This window comes from Vulpes lagopus, chromosome 8 (assembly GCF_018345385.1).
Source record: "Vulpes lagopus strain Blue_001 chromosome 8, ASM1834538v1, whole genome shotgun sequence".
Taxonomy (NCBI): Eukaryota; Metazoa; Chordata; class Mammalia; order Carnivora; family Canidae; genus Vulpes; species Vulpes lagopus.
The window spans coordinates 10659465-10672950 of record NC_054831.1 but is presented as its reverse complement, the minus strand read 5'-3'; the positions used below and the strand labels follow the sequence as shown (position 1 = coordinate 10672950).

At 36.2% G+C, this 13486-nt stretch overlaps 1 protein-coding gene across 2 annotated transcripts in view; it reads right to left on the bottom strand.

Annotated features, from left to right (window-relative positions):
- LOC121498245 (SPHK1 interactor, AKAP domain containing) overlaps positions 1 to 13486 on the bottom strand; it is a 170721-nt gene that overhangs the window by 102167 nt on the left and 55068 nt on the right. For both annotated transcript variants that reach the window (XM_041768351.1, XM_041768352.1), the window contains exon 3: positions 10240 to 10347. In XM_041768351.1, coding sequence (XP_041624285.1) covers positions 10240 to 10347 — 108 coding nt within the window. The remainder of the gene's footprint in view (positions 1 to 10239; positions 10348 to 13486) is intronic.

Genomic DNA, 13486 nt, shown 5'->3' with positions numbered 1-13486 from the left:
ATAAACAGTGAAAACACATAGTGGATTTGGTGACACTAATAAGAACAATTTCAGCAGAATGGTGAGACAGCCAGATAGTAGCCAGGTAGCAGAGACAACATACTTTTTATTAGTTTTTAAGTTTGGTAATCAAGAGAAGGAAGAACATATGATGAATGTTTTCACACAGAGAGAGGGTCAAGGAAAAGTGTTTTTCACTTGTTTTGATATGTTTTCAAGAAGCTGTGGAGTAACATAAGAATATGTAAGAATGGAAAAGCGTATGTAAGTAAGTATTTAAGGATACAGCTGTGAATAGTACTTTTATTAAGAATGATGATGGGGATCCCTGGGTGGCGCAGCGGTTTGGCGCCTGCCTTTGGCCCAGGGCGCGATCCTGGAGACCCGGGATCGAATCCCACGTCAGGCTCCCGGTGCATGGAGCCTGCTTCTCCTTCCGCCTGTGTCTCTGCCTCTCTCTCTCTCTCTGTGACTATCAAAAATGAATAAAAAATTAAAAAAAAAAATAAAGAATGATGACCACATGTTCTCTTTAAGACAAAGCAATTTTGAAGGAATGAAACATTGAAATAATTGACAAATTAGGTATCAGTTCCAAATAAAGTAAGGAGTGCAGGAAATTTCAGTGAGTTTCTCAGGAATTAATCGGAAAAAAAGAATGTGATATTTTTTTCCTGAATTGTCATGAATAAGCAATGCTTAAAAGTTGAAACAACTGTTTTGTATGAACATAGTTCGACCAAAAAAGTCTGTAAAAATTCTTGAGGCAGCCAGCTGGTTCCAGAGTAGCCTGGGACAAGGAAATAGTATGAGCAAAGGCACACTGATGTTTGAAGAACGACAAGTATTCCAATGGACTTGGGGAAAGAGTGGTAGCAAGGAGTAATGGCTGATTAACAGACAAATATGGACAGGACAGATGGTGGAAGGTCTTGAAGTGGATGCTTCAGCCCAAATACACCTATGGGGTTAGTTTTTATCTTTTGGACCATTCTTTTTTGGTTGACTCATTGTGAAGTGAATTGTTTACTTACCAGAACAACACTTTCAACAGAAATATATCCATTATGTTACTATTAAAAATATTATATAAAATATAAAATATGTATTATATATTATATGTATGCATGAATATATATGTACACACATGTATATATGCACCATATGAATAAAGGAAAAGAAGTTGGCATAATTTATATCCAATGTCCTTTATTTTCCAGGTTAGTTAAGACTCTATTTTCCAAATCATCTTCAGAGAGTAAAGCCACAGAAGATGATGTCTATTTGTGGAGAGTAGTAAAAATCTGGACAAGCTTATTCAGGTAATGAGAAAGGGGGCTCTAATAACGTACTTGGCCCTACACTAACAGAATTTTTTAGCTGGAAAGCATTTGAGGGATTGTTTAGTGACAGAAGTCTTGAATTCAAAATGCAAATAGAAATTGGCAGATAACAAGAATGACACCAGGTGTGCACAAGATGAAGGGGCAGATGTCAGAAACTGGGAGTCCTACCAGCTAATTCCATCCCATAGATGTGCTCTGTTTTGTTTATACAATGTTGAAAGAAAATTTTATTATTGGCCAATTTTTAGAAACCACATTTCATGTAGGAAACAAAATTTTTTACTCTTCTTAAAAAACGAGGAGCCCTTCAGCCCAGGGCCCATATTCCCATTTGGAATTGAGATGAGTTGACATGTCTGTTCTTTCTGGTTTATGGGAGGAAGGGTGAAAGGAAATAACCTGAGTACAAAGAGTAGATCCATTAGGTACTAGAATTAGAGTGCTTTTTGTTCTTGTTGCTTTCCAATGATCTGTTATGTAACCGCATCATATTTGATAAAAGAAATTTGATAAATAAATTTATTTATTTATATAAATGTAATATATCTCAATCTAGAAATTGGTTGCCTGGGATGTTCCAGAGGTACTGATTCTATGTGTGGTAGAGGCAGTGGCCATAAATTAACTGACCTTGACCTACAGGTAGGTATTTTGAACTGCTTTTGACTGTCTCATGAACTTTTATCTTCAGTCCTTCCTTCCAGTATGTATGGTCACTGATGGAGGTAGCAAGTGGGCTGGGATCACTTGGGAGAAGTGGAGGCTGTGCTTGCCTTCCATGTCTGTGCAGGCATGAGGGGTAGCTTGAGCTGAAGCATATGAATAGTAGATACTTCAGGAGAGATGAGGGGTTATAGTTTTAGAAACTCTCGAGCAGCAATTGCAACTGGATATGGTTTTGCCCCTCACCCACCACCCCCGGCCAGGAGAGATTGGCAACATCTGGAAGCATTTTTGGTTGCTCTGGAGAGTAGATCCTACTGGCATCTACTGGGTGGAGGCCAGAGATGCTGCTAAATACCCTACAATGCACAGGAAAGCATCCCTATAATAAAGACTCATCCAGCCTAATTCAACAATAGAGTCAAAAGTTGATAGATCCTGCTTTAGAAGAATTCCTCCCTGGGTACCTAATAAAACCACTTGAGCCACTACTGACTTAGGCTGTCTGCTGATTGATCATATTAAACAAACCCAAGGCACAATTTAGCAGGGGCACACTTTCCTTCATGCCTTCTGGCTTCAGACTTTCCACGTCAGATGGTTCCAGCAAGTACACTGAATGCCTCCAGATAATCCATTTCAATCTTGACATTACAGACTTTATGGACCAGTACTCTGTCAATGTGCTCAGTACTCTCTGAAATGTAAAGTAAGGGCTGCCTCTGGTCTTCATAAGAGTATAATATTCAAGTATGGAAGAGCAGAAATTCTTCATTTAGAATTTTCTCATTTCCTAATAAATCTCTAGGTTGAGCTTGTAGTCATTGTTATAAAAGAGAGAAATAGTATTCCAGAGGCTCTGAACTAAAAACCAGACATCTTATGGTGGTCATTAGCCAATTAGCCAGGTCCACTTTTAAAACTTCCTTCTTTTTCTTCTTTCTTTATTTTTTTAAAAACCTGAGATGCTAAACTGTAAAATATATATATATATAATATATATATGAGTATATATATATATATAAACATGTATATATATATATATATATATATATATACATATATATATACACACACACACTATTACTTCTAACTAGTTTTCTTGGGATTTTGGAAGAACTGATTAAGAAAGACATGTTGGTCCAAACAAACAATTCTACTAAAAGGAAGTAGAAATTATGTAGTCAATACCCCTGAAGCTGAAAGGTATTTAATGAGGAACACTGTTTATTGTTTTCAGTTTTTCCTGATTGATAGACTTTCCACTCAGAGGAAAATTGCTATAATAGCAGGAATTGTATGAAATTCGAAACTAAAAGCTATTCTGAGCTATTTTAATAATGCATTCTTCTGTCAAAATGAATTTTTTAAAAAACAGTTGAAAAATGGTATGAACACCCCAGGTTTAAAAGTACACTCAGGTCTATTCCTCTGATTGTACTTTAAGTGCAAAGATATCAGGACACAGAAGATGCTCCATTATGTATTTGAAACTCAGGTTTACATGCTTAAATAATAAACTTTTGCTTTTGGGGCAAGCCTGAGACATGAGGATCAACATATGAGCACTTATCAGAATACCCCATGCCCAGTTACAAACGCTCTTTTCTACCTACACACCCTCCGTGGTTTGGCTGGTCTTCTCCAACTCTGATGGTCACCGTGAAGTCCCTTAAATCTCTCCTCTCTCTTCTCTCAACTTGATCTTGCCAACAACTCCGATTTGTACATCCATCTGCCAACCTGACATTGCCACTTGGATGACTAAGACATTCAACACCATCCTCCTCCTCCCACCTCCAACTTGCTTCCCTCTCCTTTTGTCCTCCCCATCACAGTAAATGAAACTTCCATGCATCTAGGAGCTTAAGCCCAAACCATAGGACTTATTCTTGATTTCTCTCTTTCCTTCATCCCACTGATTAACCTGTCCTATTTAAAATAAATTATGTACAATTTTGGACTCTATTTTTATGCATAATTATATTGTGAGCCTTTATTTCCTTGTGTCAAAATATTTTTATTTTCCAAACCTGGTTTGTAAAGAATGCATTAATCTTCATGGCATAAATGTCCAACATGTATTTTACCATGCCTGTATTATATTGTGGGCCACGCAACGTCTTTCTTTTTTGCCATCACATGCGGTTAAGTTCATAGAATACTTAATAATGTTACTTAATAATGTTTAATAATGTTTACTATGTGCAGGCATTGTTCTAAAACCTTAGACATAAAAAAAACTTAGACATGTTAATGCATCTAATCTTTACAACCCATGAGATAAATACTGTAACATCTCCATTTGACAAATGAGAAATCTGAGACATAGAGACTAAACAGCTTCTCAAGACTATGTAGTTAGAAAGGAGAGATGGGATTCAAATTAAAGCAGCCTGACTCCAGAGTTCATGTTCTAAATCAATCTCACGTGTTGCCTTGTGTACATTATTTTGTGCATTCACTATATTTTATATTAGTCTGCTCGTAACTCTGGCCATTTCTTTAGAATATACTTCCAGAAGTGGATCGACAGTCATGGATATTTAAAATGTTTTGGACAGTGCACATTACAAAGCTTTTCTCCAGAAAGAGTATAGTAACTTGTCAATTCCTATTCCTTAATGTCAGTTGTTGAGGGTGTCTTCTTACTTACACCAACACTGGGTATCATAATTTTTACAATCTTAACCACTTTACTGGAAATATTCTGTAATAGTTGGAATTTATTTTCCTTGATTATCAGAGCAGTTTATTTTTTTTTTCAAGTCTAAATTAAAAATTGTATTATTCAGTGAATTTCTTTAAGATTTTATTTGTTTATTTGAGAGAGAGAGAGAGAGAGAGAGAGAGAGAGTACAAGTAGGAGAGAGTTGCAGAAGAAGAAGGAGGAGCCTGACTCAGGGCTCCATCCCATAATCCTGGGATCATGACCTGAACAAAGGAAGAGGCTTAACTGAACCACCCATTTACCCCTTCAATGAATTTCTTATGTTTGGCCTTTTGCCAACTTTGCTATTGGAAATTTCACTTTTTCATAATGAATTGTGGCCACTCTTTATGCATTGCAATTAATACTGTGAGGCTATTATATACATATATACAGTTACACAGTTGCTATTTGGCTTTTCATTTTGTTTCAATGTTCACTGAAGCAAAAGCATTTAAAAATTGGTTTCTGCAGTTGCATCAAGCTTAAATAGTACAAATAACAAAAAACCACCTGGATTTCCCTCTTAATTCCTTTTCATATAATGAATTATTGGAAGTTTCATTCCACTTATTAGAGTGATATTTAGACGTACACTGTAATTCCTTGAGCCAATAAAGAAAGTCAAGGATCTTAATTTTTATTATGCAGCATTTTACCTACAACATAAGTGATAGAATATGAATTCTATTTTAAATTAATATAAACTTTAAAAATTCCCTCTTCGTTTCAGCTCTGGGTTCAATTCTGGTTTTAAATATTTGTTTCCCACACTGAAGTATACAGAGATAAAGGAGCATCATGTCTGCAGCTCATTCTCAAAACTTTTAGAAAAAAATCCTATATGTACATTTACACACAGTTGCACACACACACACACACACACACACACGGAAGGATAAGCAAATGCAATAAAAAGTTAGTATATGGGGAATCTAGGAATTTTAGGAATTCGGGCAATTTTGCTGTAAGTCCAAAATTAAAGAATTTAAAAAATAAGTTCCAAACTTGATTTTTAAAGGAAAAAAAAAACATTAAAAGTTGCTTGAAAGTTTGGTCAATATCTGGACTAGATCATTGTTCATTGTTCTATAATTGTATTTTTCCTTGATCATGTAAGTCTAGATTTTTCCATAGATCAATATGTCAAGTGGAGAGTTCTCTTCTTTAATTTATATTTTTAAATTTCACAATAGACTAGGTATATAAATATTTGGAGAAATAATATAAAATAAAGAGCCGTCATACAAAAAATCATGTCATTGTTGCCACCAAATCGCATTGACGTCAGAGACTCACTGAACGGCTGTCAGATCTCTTCTTAGTTTTGCAGTGTCATGTGTGGGATGTTGAAGCCTGAGAACTTAATTTGTTTATTTAAAAGTTTAAGGCAAATGTAACACATTTTCAAATACCATGATTTGTCAATTAAGATGCATACTAGAGGGTGTAATTTATTTGCAGGGTGATAGCCAAGTCTTAAAATGATCAGTAAGAAAAGAGTCTGACAGTAGCTGTAAATAGAAGTAATGTGAATTGTCAAGGTAATCTTAATGAAGCATTAAAACAAAAGTGGATTTTTGAAAAACAATTTTTTTGAGTAAATAGCAAAGAGTAATAGCAGATTAAAAAGTAACTAAATTAATTTTTAATTTTAAAAAAAGTCAAGGGTCAGGACGCCTGGGTGGCTCAGTGGTTGAGCATCTGCCTTCGGCTAGGGTTGTGGGCCACATCAGGCTCCCAGCAGGAAGCCTGCTTCTCCCTCTGCCTGTCTCTGCCTCTCTCTCTGTGTTTCTCATGGATAAATAAATAAAAAATCTTTAAAAAAAGTCAAGAGTCTTGAAAATCCAATTTCTATTCCTTGTGTTAAGGACCTCTATTAAGATAATGCCTCAGCTGTTGGGTTTGAAAATTGGCTTCCAATTCCATTATCCCTTTCCACATTTCTTTCTTTTAAATAATCAGGTCAGGGGCACCTGGGTGACTCAGTTGGTTTAGCTTCCAGCTCTTGATTTTGGTTCAGGTCATGATTTCCAAGTCATGAGATCAAGGTTGAGCTCGGCAAGCCGCTCAGGGTCTGCTTGTCCCACTCTCTCCTCTTGCTCTCTCTCTCTCTCTCAAATAAATAAATAAAATCTTAAAAAAATAATCAAGTTAAAAAAAAAACACCCTGAAAGCTAAGGTTAGTGAATTTTGTTTGTTTGTTTTTGGAATCACAAATCAGAAAGAAAATGAAACTATGTAGAACTCTAAGAAAATATAAACACATTGCTTATAATTGATACCTTGTGGAAAACTTTTAAGGATGACTTTTAGGGGGCTCCTTGAGCCAGGCTTCCTGGCAAGATGTTCCTCTTTGGTGTGCCCCATATTATCTGACTGCTTCAAGCTACTCTTCATGATGGCTCTTCATATTAGCTATGAGATGAGTGCAATTCTCTATTAAGATAATAACTAGAAAAACTCATCTCTTGATGCTTGACAACAGTCATACTGACCCATGTGCACAATACCCTGAATGTTTTCCAAATCTGAGTTTGTTTCTCAATAAAAATTTTAAGTGGACCTCTTGAATTCAGAAAATGTTGTACTCTAAGGGTCTTAGTTTTAAGAAACTGCAAGTCTCGACGTTTGGAGTCAGTATATTGGCTACTAAGCCAATCAAAATTGGATCTGTAAAAGTTGGCTGCTAATTTTGACTGGGAAGAAATATGTTAAAGAACCAATGATTAACACAGACCTATGAACAGAGTACAAAAAGTACAAAGCAATAAAATATAAGCCAACATTGCTACAGGTTCCTTGGATTCTGTTGTGATTATGTGAAAAGAGATTTTAATTTGGTATGATTTTACTCCACTGAATTTTTAAATGAAACTTGCATGAAGATAATATTTTAAAATGCAGTAAGTTTTCCTTTAAATTACAGCTTTCATGTTCATCCTGCTATGGAGAATTTGTTTTTATTTGTTTTTATTTTTTATTTTTATTTTTTAAATATTTTATTTATTTATTCATGAGACACACACAGAGAGAGAGAGAGAGAGAGAGAGAGAGAGGCAGAGACACAGGCAGAGGGAGAAGCAAGCTCCATGCAGGGAGCCCGATGTGGGACTGGATTTTGGGACTCCAGGATCACACCCTAGGCCAAAGGCAGGTGCTAAACTACTGAGCCACCCAGGGATCCCCGAGAATTTGTTTTTAAAAGGCAATTAAGTACATGAATTAATAAAACCCTAAAAAACAAACAACAATAGGTATTATCCTGACTATTTTGGCCACTCCTTATGTATGGTTGACGTGATCAAAAGGTCCTGGTCCTGGTCAGATATCTCCATGGCTCACCTTTATTTACCCTCTAAATAATTGCTTCCCTTCAGCAATGCCTAACACTGGACTCTGTTTCTTCTTCTTGCCCTAGAAATCCATGCCAAGTCAGAAAGAGAGAAAGGACTCGTACATGAAGAAAAGGGGATTAGAGGTTTTATTTTTGAGAGATTAAGGATACTTTGCCATAGGGATTTTGAAATTTCTTTAGCTTTAGAATCATGGACAATTTTTATAAACAGTGTGGGAAAACAAATCTTCCAGTATGCCTTTTATTTGTGTTTAAGCTTTTCCCCTTTTGGAAAGAATAGAAAGAACTGTAAAGGCAGGATGAATCAACCTGAATGATGTCATCTGACACTATAAAGGGACAAAGAATTAAGGAAAGAAGTCATATGGTTTTAAGTCCAAATTTGAGTCTATTGGGATTGGTGGGGAGTGGGAGGAGAGTTCTCTTTACTTAGGGAAATCCAATGGTAATCTTAAATCTGGTTATAAATTTAGCATTTCTAATTGCAGATCTGCAATCCAGATTCCAAAAATATAAAGGTTAGAGAAGACCTCTTTGCCCTCCACCACACATTTTTTAGGGCCCCAACATTCATGCCTTCTCCAAGTGTAAGACTTTTTTTTTAAGGTTTTATTTATTTATTTGAGAGAGAGAGAGAGAGAGAGAGAGAGAGAGAGAGAGACAGAGCATAGGTGAGGAGGGGCAGAGGGAGAGGATCTCAAGCAGACGCCCTGCTGACTGTAGAGCCCAATGTGGGGCTCAATCCCAGAAACCCTGAGATCATGACCATAGCTGAAATTAAAAGTCACTTAACCAACTGAGACACCCAGGCGCCCCTCCAAGTGGGAGACTTCGTAATACAGGAGATGCTTGGATGACAACTTTTTCCAGAATGTAGCTAGAGAGCTTTTATGCTGCATTTCTCTCCCTTTCACAGTAGATAGCTCTGTGATTAGAAATATCTATCCACAAATGCTTGCATTTTCTAACTCACCTCAGAAATGAATTTGGAAAAAAGGTATCACTATTAAATTACTTGCCACCTAATCCTTTTTGTTTTTCCCAAAGATTTTTAGACATCAATCAGTTATCTGGATAAAGGATTAAAAGTCCTAAAAGTAGCAGGATTAAAATCATTTGCCTAAACAAGGAAATTGAAATAAGTCTGTTGAATGGACTCTGCTTTCCTTGTGCGATGGGACTCTGCAGTGTGAAATGTTTTATATCCTCTGTCTGCCAGTTCTGGTTCTGCCCATTATATATATAAAAAGCTTCTTCATCCCATTTTCAGCTTCCTTCTTTTTTTGTTTTATTTTTTTTTTTCTTTTAACAGAAACGCTGGCATTCACCTTACTGCCAAGAATAGCTCAGAGCTGAAGTTCTCAGTTTAGTCATGAGAATTACATTTCTCTCCGCTTTGGAAATACTCTTCCCCAATCTCTATAATTATGACCCCCAAAGGGCTAGGTGATTTCAACTAAAATGACACATATCGCTTTGTAGAACATACAGGATGGTGCATATGTCAACAGGAAAAAAAAACCATATTGTTGATTTTCCCATATCAATAATACATATCCATATATTAAGATAAGAATTTTGTTTATAAGAACATCTCTTCCTTAAAAAAGGTTTTGTACGTGAAGCTCAGCTCCAGTATATTAAAATGTATGCCTGTAGATTTCTTAGGTTGAAAGGTTTTCAGATGATGACTATAACTTATAAGAATGGTAGAAAATTTGTACACAATTTTCCTGTTGGAAAATACCTACTAGCAGCAGTTATAAAATATATTGAAAAGAATACAAGAGAGCTCTTGAATGGTCTCTTATTTCTCATCATATGGTTCTTTTTTTTTTTTTTCATCATACGGTTCTATTTCTGAATCTTTTTCTCAATCAGTCTTGAAAATACAAACATCATTTTTCCTTTACAGAGAATTGATCAGGTTAATTTACCCACTGAAATGAGCAAAAGGAGAGCAGAAACATGAGCTCGGCATGCTATTTTGTTAATGGTCCATATAAACCAGTTATGCATGTTCAAAATGATACTTTCCAAAAAAAAATGATAGTTTCCTAACCTTGTATTTAATGAATTACGAAACCTCCATCTTTAGCATGAGCACACATGCCGGAGTCTCTGCTTTGTCAGATTATATCCTGAGAGTTATGTTTACTTACAGAAGCGCAGTTTTCAGACTTGTCTTCCACAAAACCAATCTGGCAAGGTGTCCTTTGATTCTGCAACCAGTAGTCTGTAGACTCAAGCAGGCTGTTGCTGCAAAGAACCTGAAGGGAATCAAGAAAACCTTCTTAGTGTTACACGGCCAGGCTTTCTATTTCAACAAGCAGCTCTTTTCTGAAGAATCTGTAGGTGTTTTCTTTACCTCAGAGCATCTGAATACTGGAAAAAAAAAAACTGAAATGATAATAACACCTCTTGAATGTGTAAAATACTCAACCAGGAGTTGGTTTTAGAGGAGTACACTAATATTAATCCTGATGTTTCTTCTGTTATCAAATCTAACATCTGGAAACTTCCATGATGTCCGTGTGGAAACCTCAAATGATGATTCTGGGGTGTGGTTCAATCGGCAATGGGGATCAAAGTTCATTTTAATGCTAGGGCTCTTGTTCACTCTATGAATATTTTCAATCTTAAAAAATGTGATGTTTTTCCTCTGGTGCAATGTTGCTACTGAAATGATGATCCTTCAGCTTCAGTTTTGCTAACATGTCTGTGAAATAGGGTTCAATTCTTGTTGAATATCTAAAGTACTATACCAAGTTATTAGGAATAAGTAAAGCTCATCATGATAAACATTTTCCATGTTGAAACAGTACAGTAAAGCAGAACAAATCTGAATACGTGAATCAACAAAACCAAGATTTATAAATGACACGCTTCTGGGCTTGGTTTTTAAACCAAGGAAGAAAATTTGTTTACTTTTAAATTTATTTACTTTTAAAAATTTTATTTACTTATTTATTTGAGAGAGAAAGGGTGTGAGAGTGAATGGCACCTGTAGGAGTGGGGGTGGAAGGCAAGAGGGAGAAGTAGGCTCCTCTCTGAGCTGGGAGCCCGAGGCAGAGGCTCAATCCCAGGACCCTGAGATCATGACGTGAGCCAAAGTCAGATGCTTAACCCACTGAGCCACCCAGAGCCCCCCAAAATTATATTTCTGAGACAAGACATTTTGAAGATGCAATCTCATGAGTAACCAAACAATTCAATTTCTAATGTGTCTTAACTCTACCCAAACAGTGTGTAAAATTTTCCCCATTACAGGAGATGCCCAATGTTGAACTATTCATCTAGACTCACTTTATTTAAAGTAGAAAAAGGCTCTTGGCCCACTTTACTCCTTACTGCTAATTACTTCCACTGCCAGCATGGAATAGAGTTTAAGAGCATGGACATCAGTGGTCTGAGTTGAAATCCTAGCTTAGTCAGCAGAGGCAGAATAACCTTGGGCAGCTGACTTCAATTCCGAGTTTCAGTTTCCACACTTGTGGATGGAGAAAATAAAGCTCACTGGTGGGATCACTGAGTACTCAGGGAGATGACACGTGTCATACACTGTGGCATGCAGATGGCAGGTTATCCTCCTAATACATGCTTTTCAGTGTTACTATTTGAAATGAACTACAAAGGGAAATGGAAAATTGGATGCCTTCACTTGAAATTAGTGAATTGAAAGCATTTCAGATCTGTGAAGACAAATTGTCTTTAGCAAATATTCTAATCTGAGGTGTGATTTTAGTTCTGCATTTTGTAGTATTAATAGTTACAGTTACTATTTTTTGTGTGCTTAGAATGTGCTGGAAAATGTGCTAAATTTTTCTTTTCTTTTTTTACCTTTTAATTTCATCTTTATTGCAACACTCTAAGGTAGAAGTTATTTTAAAGATAAGGATCTTCACAGAAATTGTTATTTTGAAGGTGAAGATCTTGAGGCTCAGAAAAATTTGAGTTTCTTCCCCAAACTGCTCAGAAACTGACTTAGGATTTGGTTTTGGAGTTACCAAGGCCTTTAAGTGAAATAATTTAATTATGCTGTCTTCCATAACCCATACAAAATGACTCTAATTTGGAGCATGTTTCTCAAAAAATTATGTGCATCTCATTTTTGTTAATATAACTATACCTTCTTACAGACTTTAATTTTTATTTTTATTATTTTTTTTAAGACAGAGAGAGAGAGAGAGAGCATAAGCAGAAGGGGCAGAGGTAGAGGAACAGAGAAAATCTTAAGCAGGCTCCATGCCCAGTACGGAGCAATATGGAGCTCCAATTCATGACCCTGAGATCATGACCTGAGCTGAAATCAAGTCACACACTCAGCCAACTGAGCCACCCACGCACCCTAAGGACCTCCATTTTAAAGCTATTTTCCATGAATGAAATTATGAGGTGACATTTTTCTTTAAGGAGAAGAAACATTTTGTGATGTAAATTATAATCATGAAATTAATCCATTTGGCAAGTATGGCAGTATTTCAATTTCTCAAAGGAAAGCATGATTTTATATCTATTTGTATTAACACTGAAACTCATATTGTCGTGCTTCTGCTCCTCGCCTTTCTGTGTGATTTTTAAAATTTAGAACCCCTATCAGTAAAGCTTTCATTCACTTTGAACCATAAGAACATTAGAGATTTAAAATGGAGGCATCAAATGAATTTAACGATTAATAATACTTTACAGTGCGTGTAATAAACACTGACTACAATCACTTCTTAGTCATTGCAAAACTCACTCCTCAAAAAGTAGCCAATAGATGTCTTCTATTTTCTAATATATTCAAAGCACATAGCATTATGGTTGCAACAAATATGTCAATCAAAGAAAGCAACTGTCACTTATCAGAGCATATAAACTACTCTTGTCCAAGGTCAGCCTTAGGAAGAGGACAGAGTTCAGACACAAGTCACTTGGGTGTTTCTGAAAAATGGTGGCTGGGTTGGCATGTTTTCCTGGTGAAATAATGAGAGGCAGAGATAGAGGCATCCAAAGCCTCAGCCTGACACTTCCCACCATCGGATGCCCACATCTGTGAAAAACATGACCATGATGAGGCCGATGGAGATAAGAGCTGGCTAACTTGCTGGAATTCTCCTACATTTAACTTCTCCAACAGAGAAATGAGGGCAGAATGATGAATCTGTCAAGTCTTCTACTTTAGAGGTATTTTTTGTACCTATTTTTAAAGTAAATAATAACTGAAAATATACAAAGACCTTGTTTTGTCCTATCCTAGCAGTGAGAAAAGTCAACAGCTTTTTGGTGGAAAATGCTTGCTCAGTGGAAAATGCTAGAAAGACTTCCTGTTTGGCTATTCCATATCCCTGGGATACTGAGTGTCTTCTCTATGATACATCTTTGTTTCAGAGGAAATAGAAATGACGGAGAAAAGAAGTGGAATTT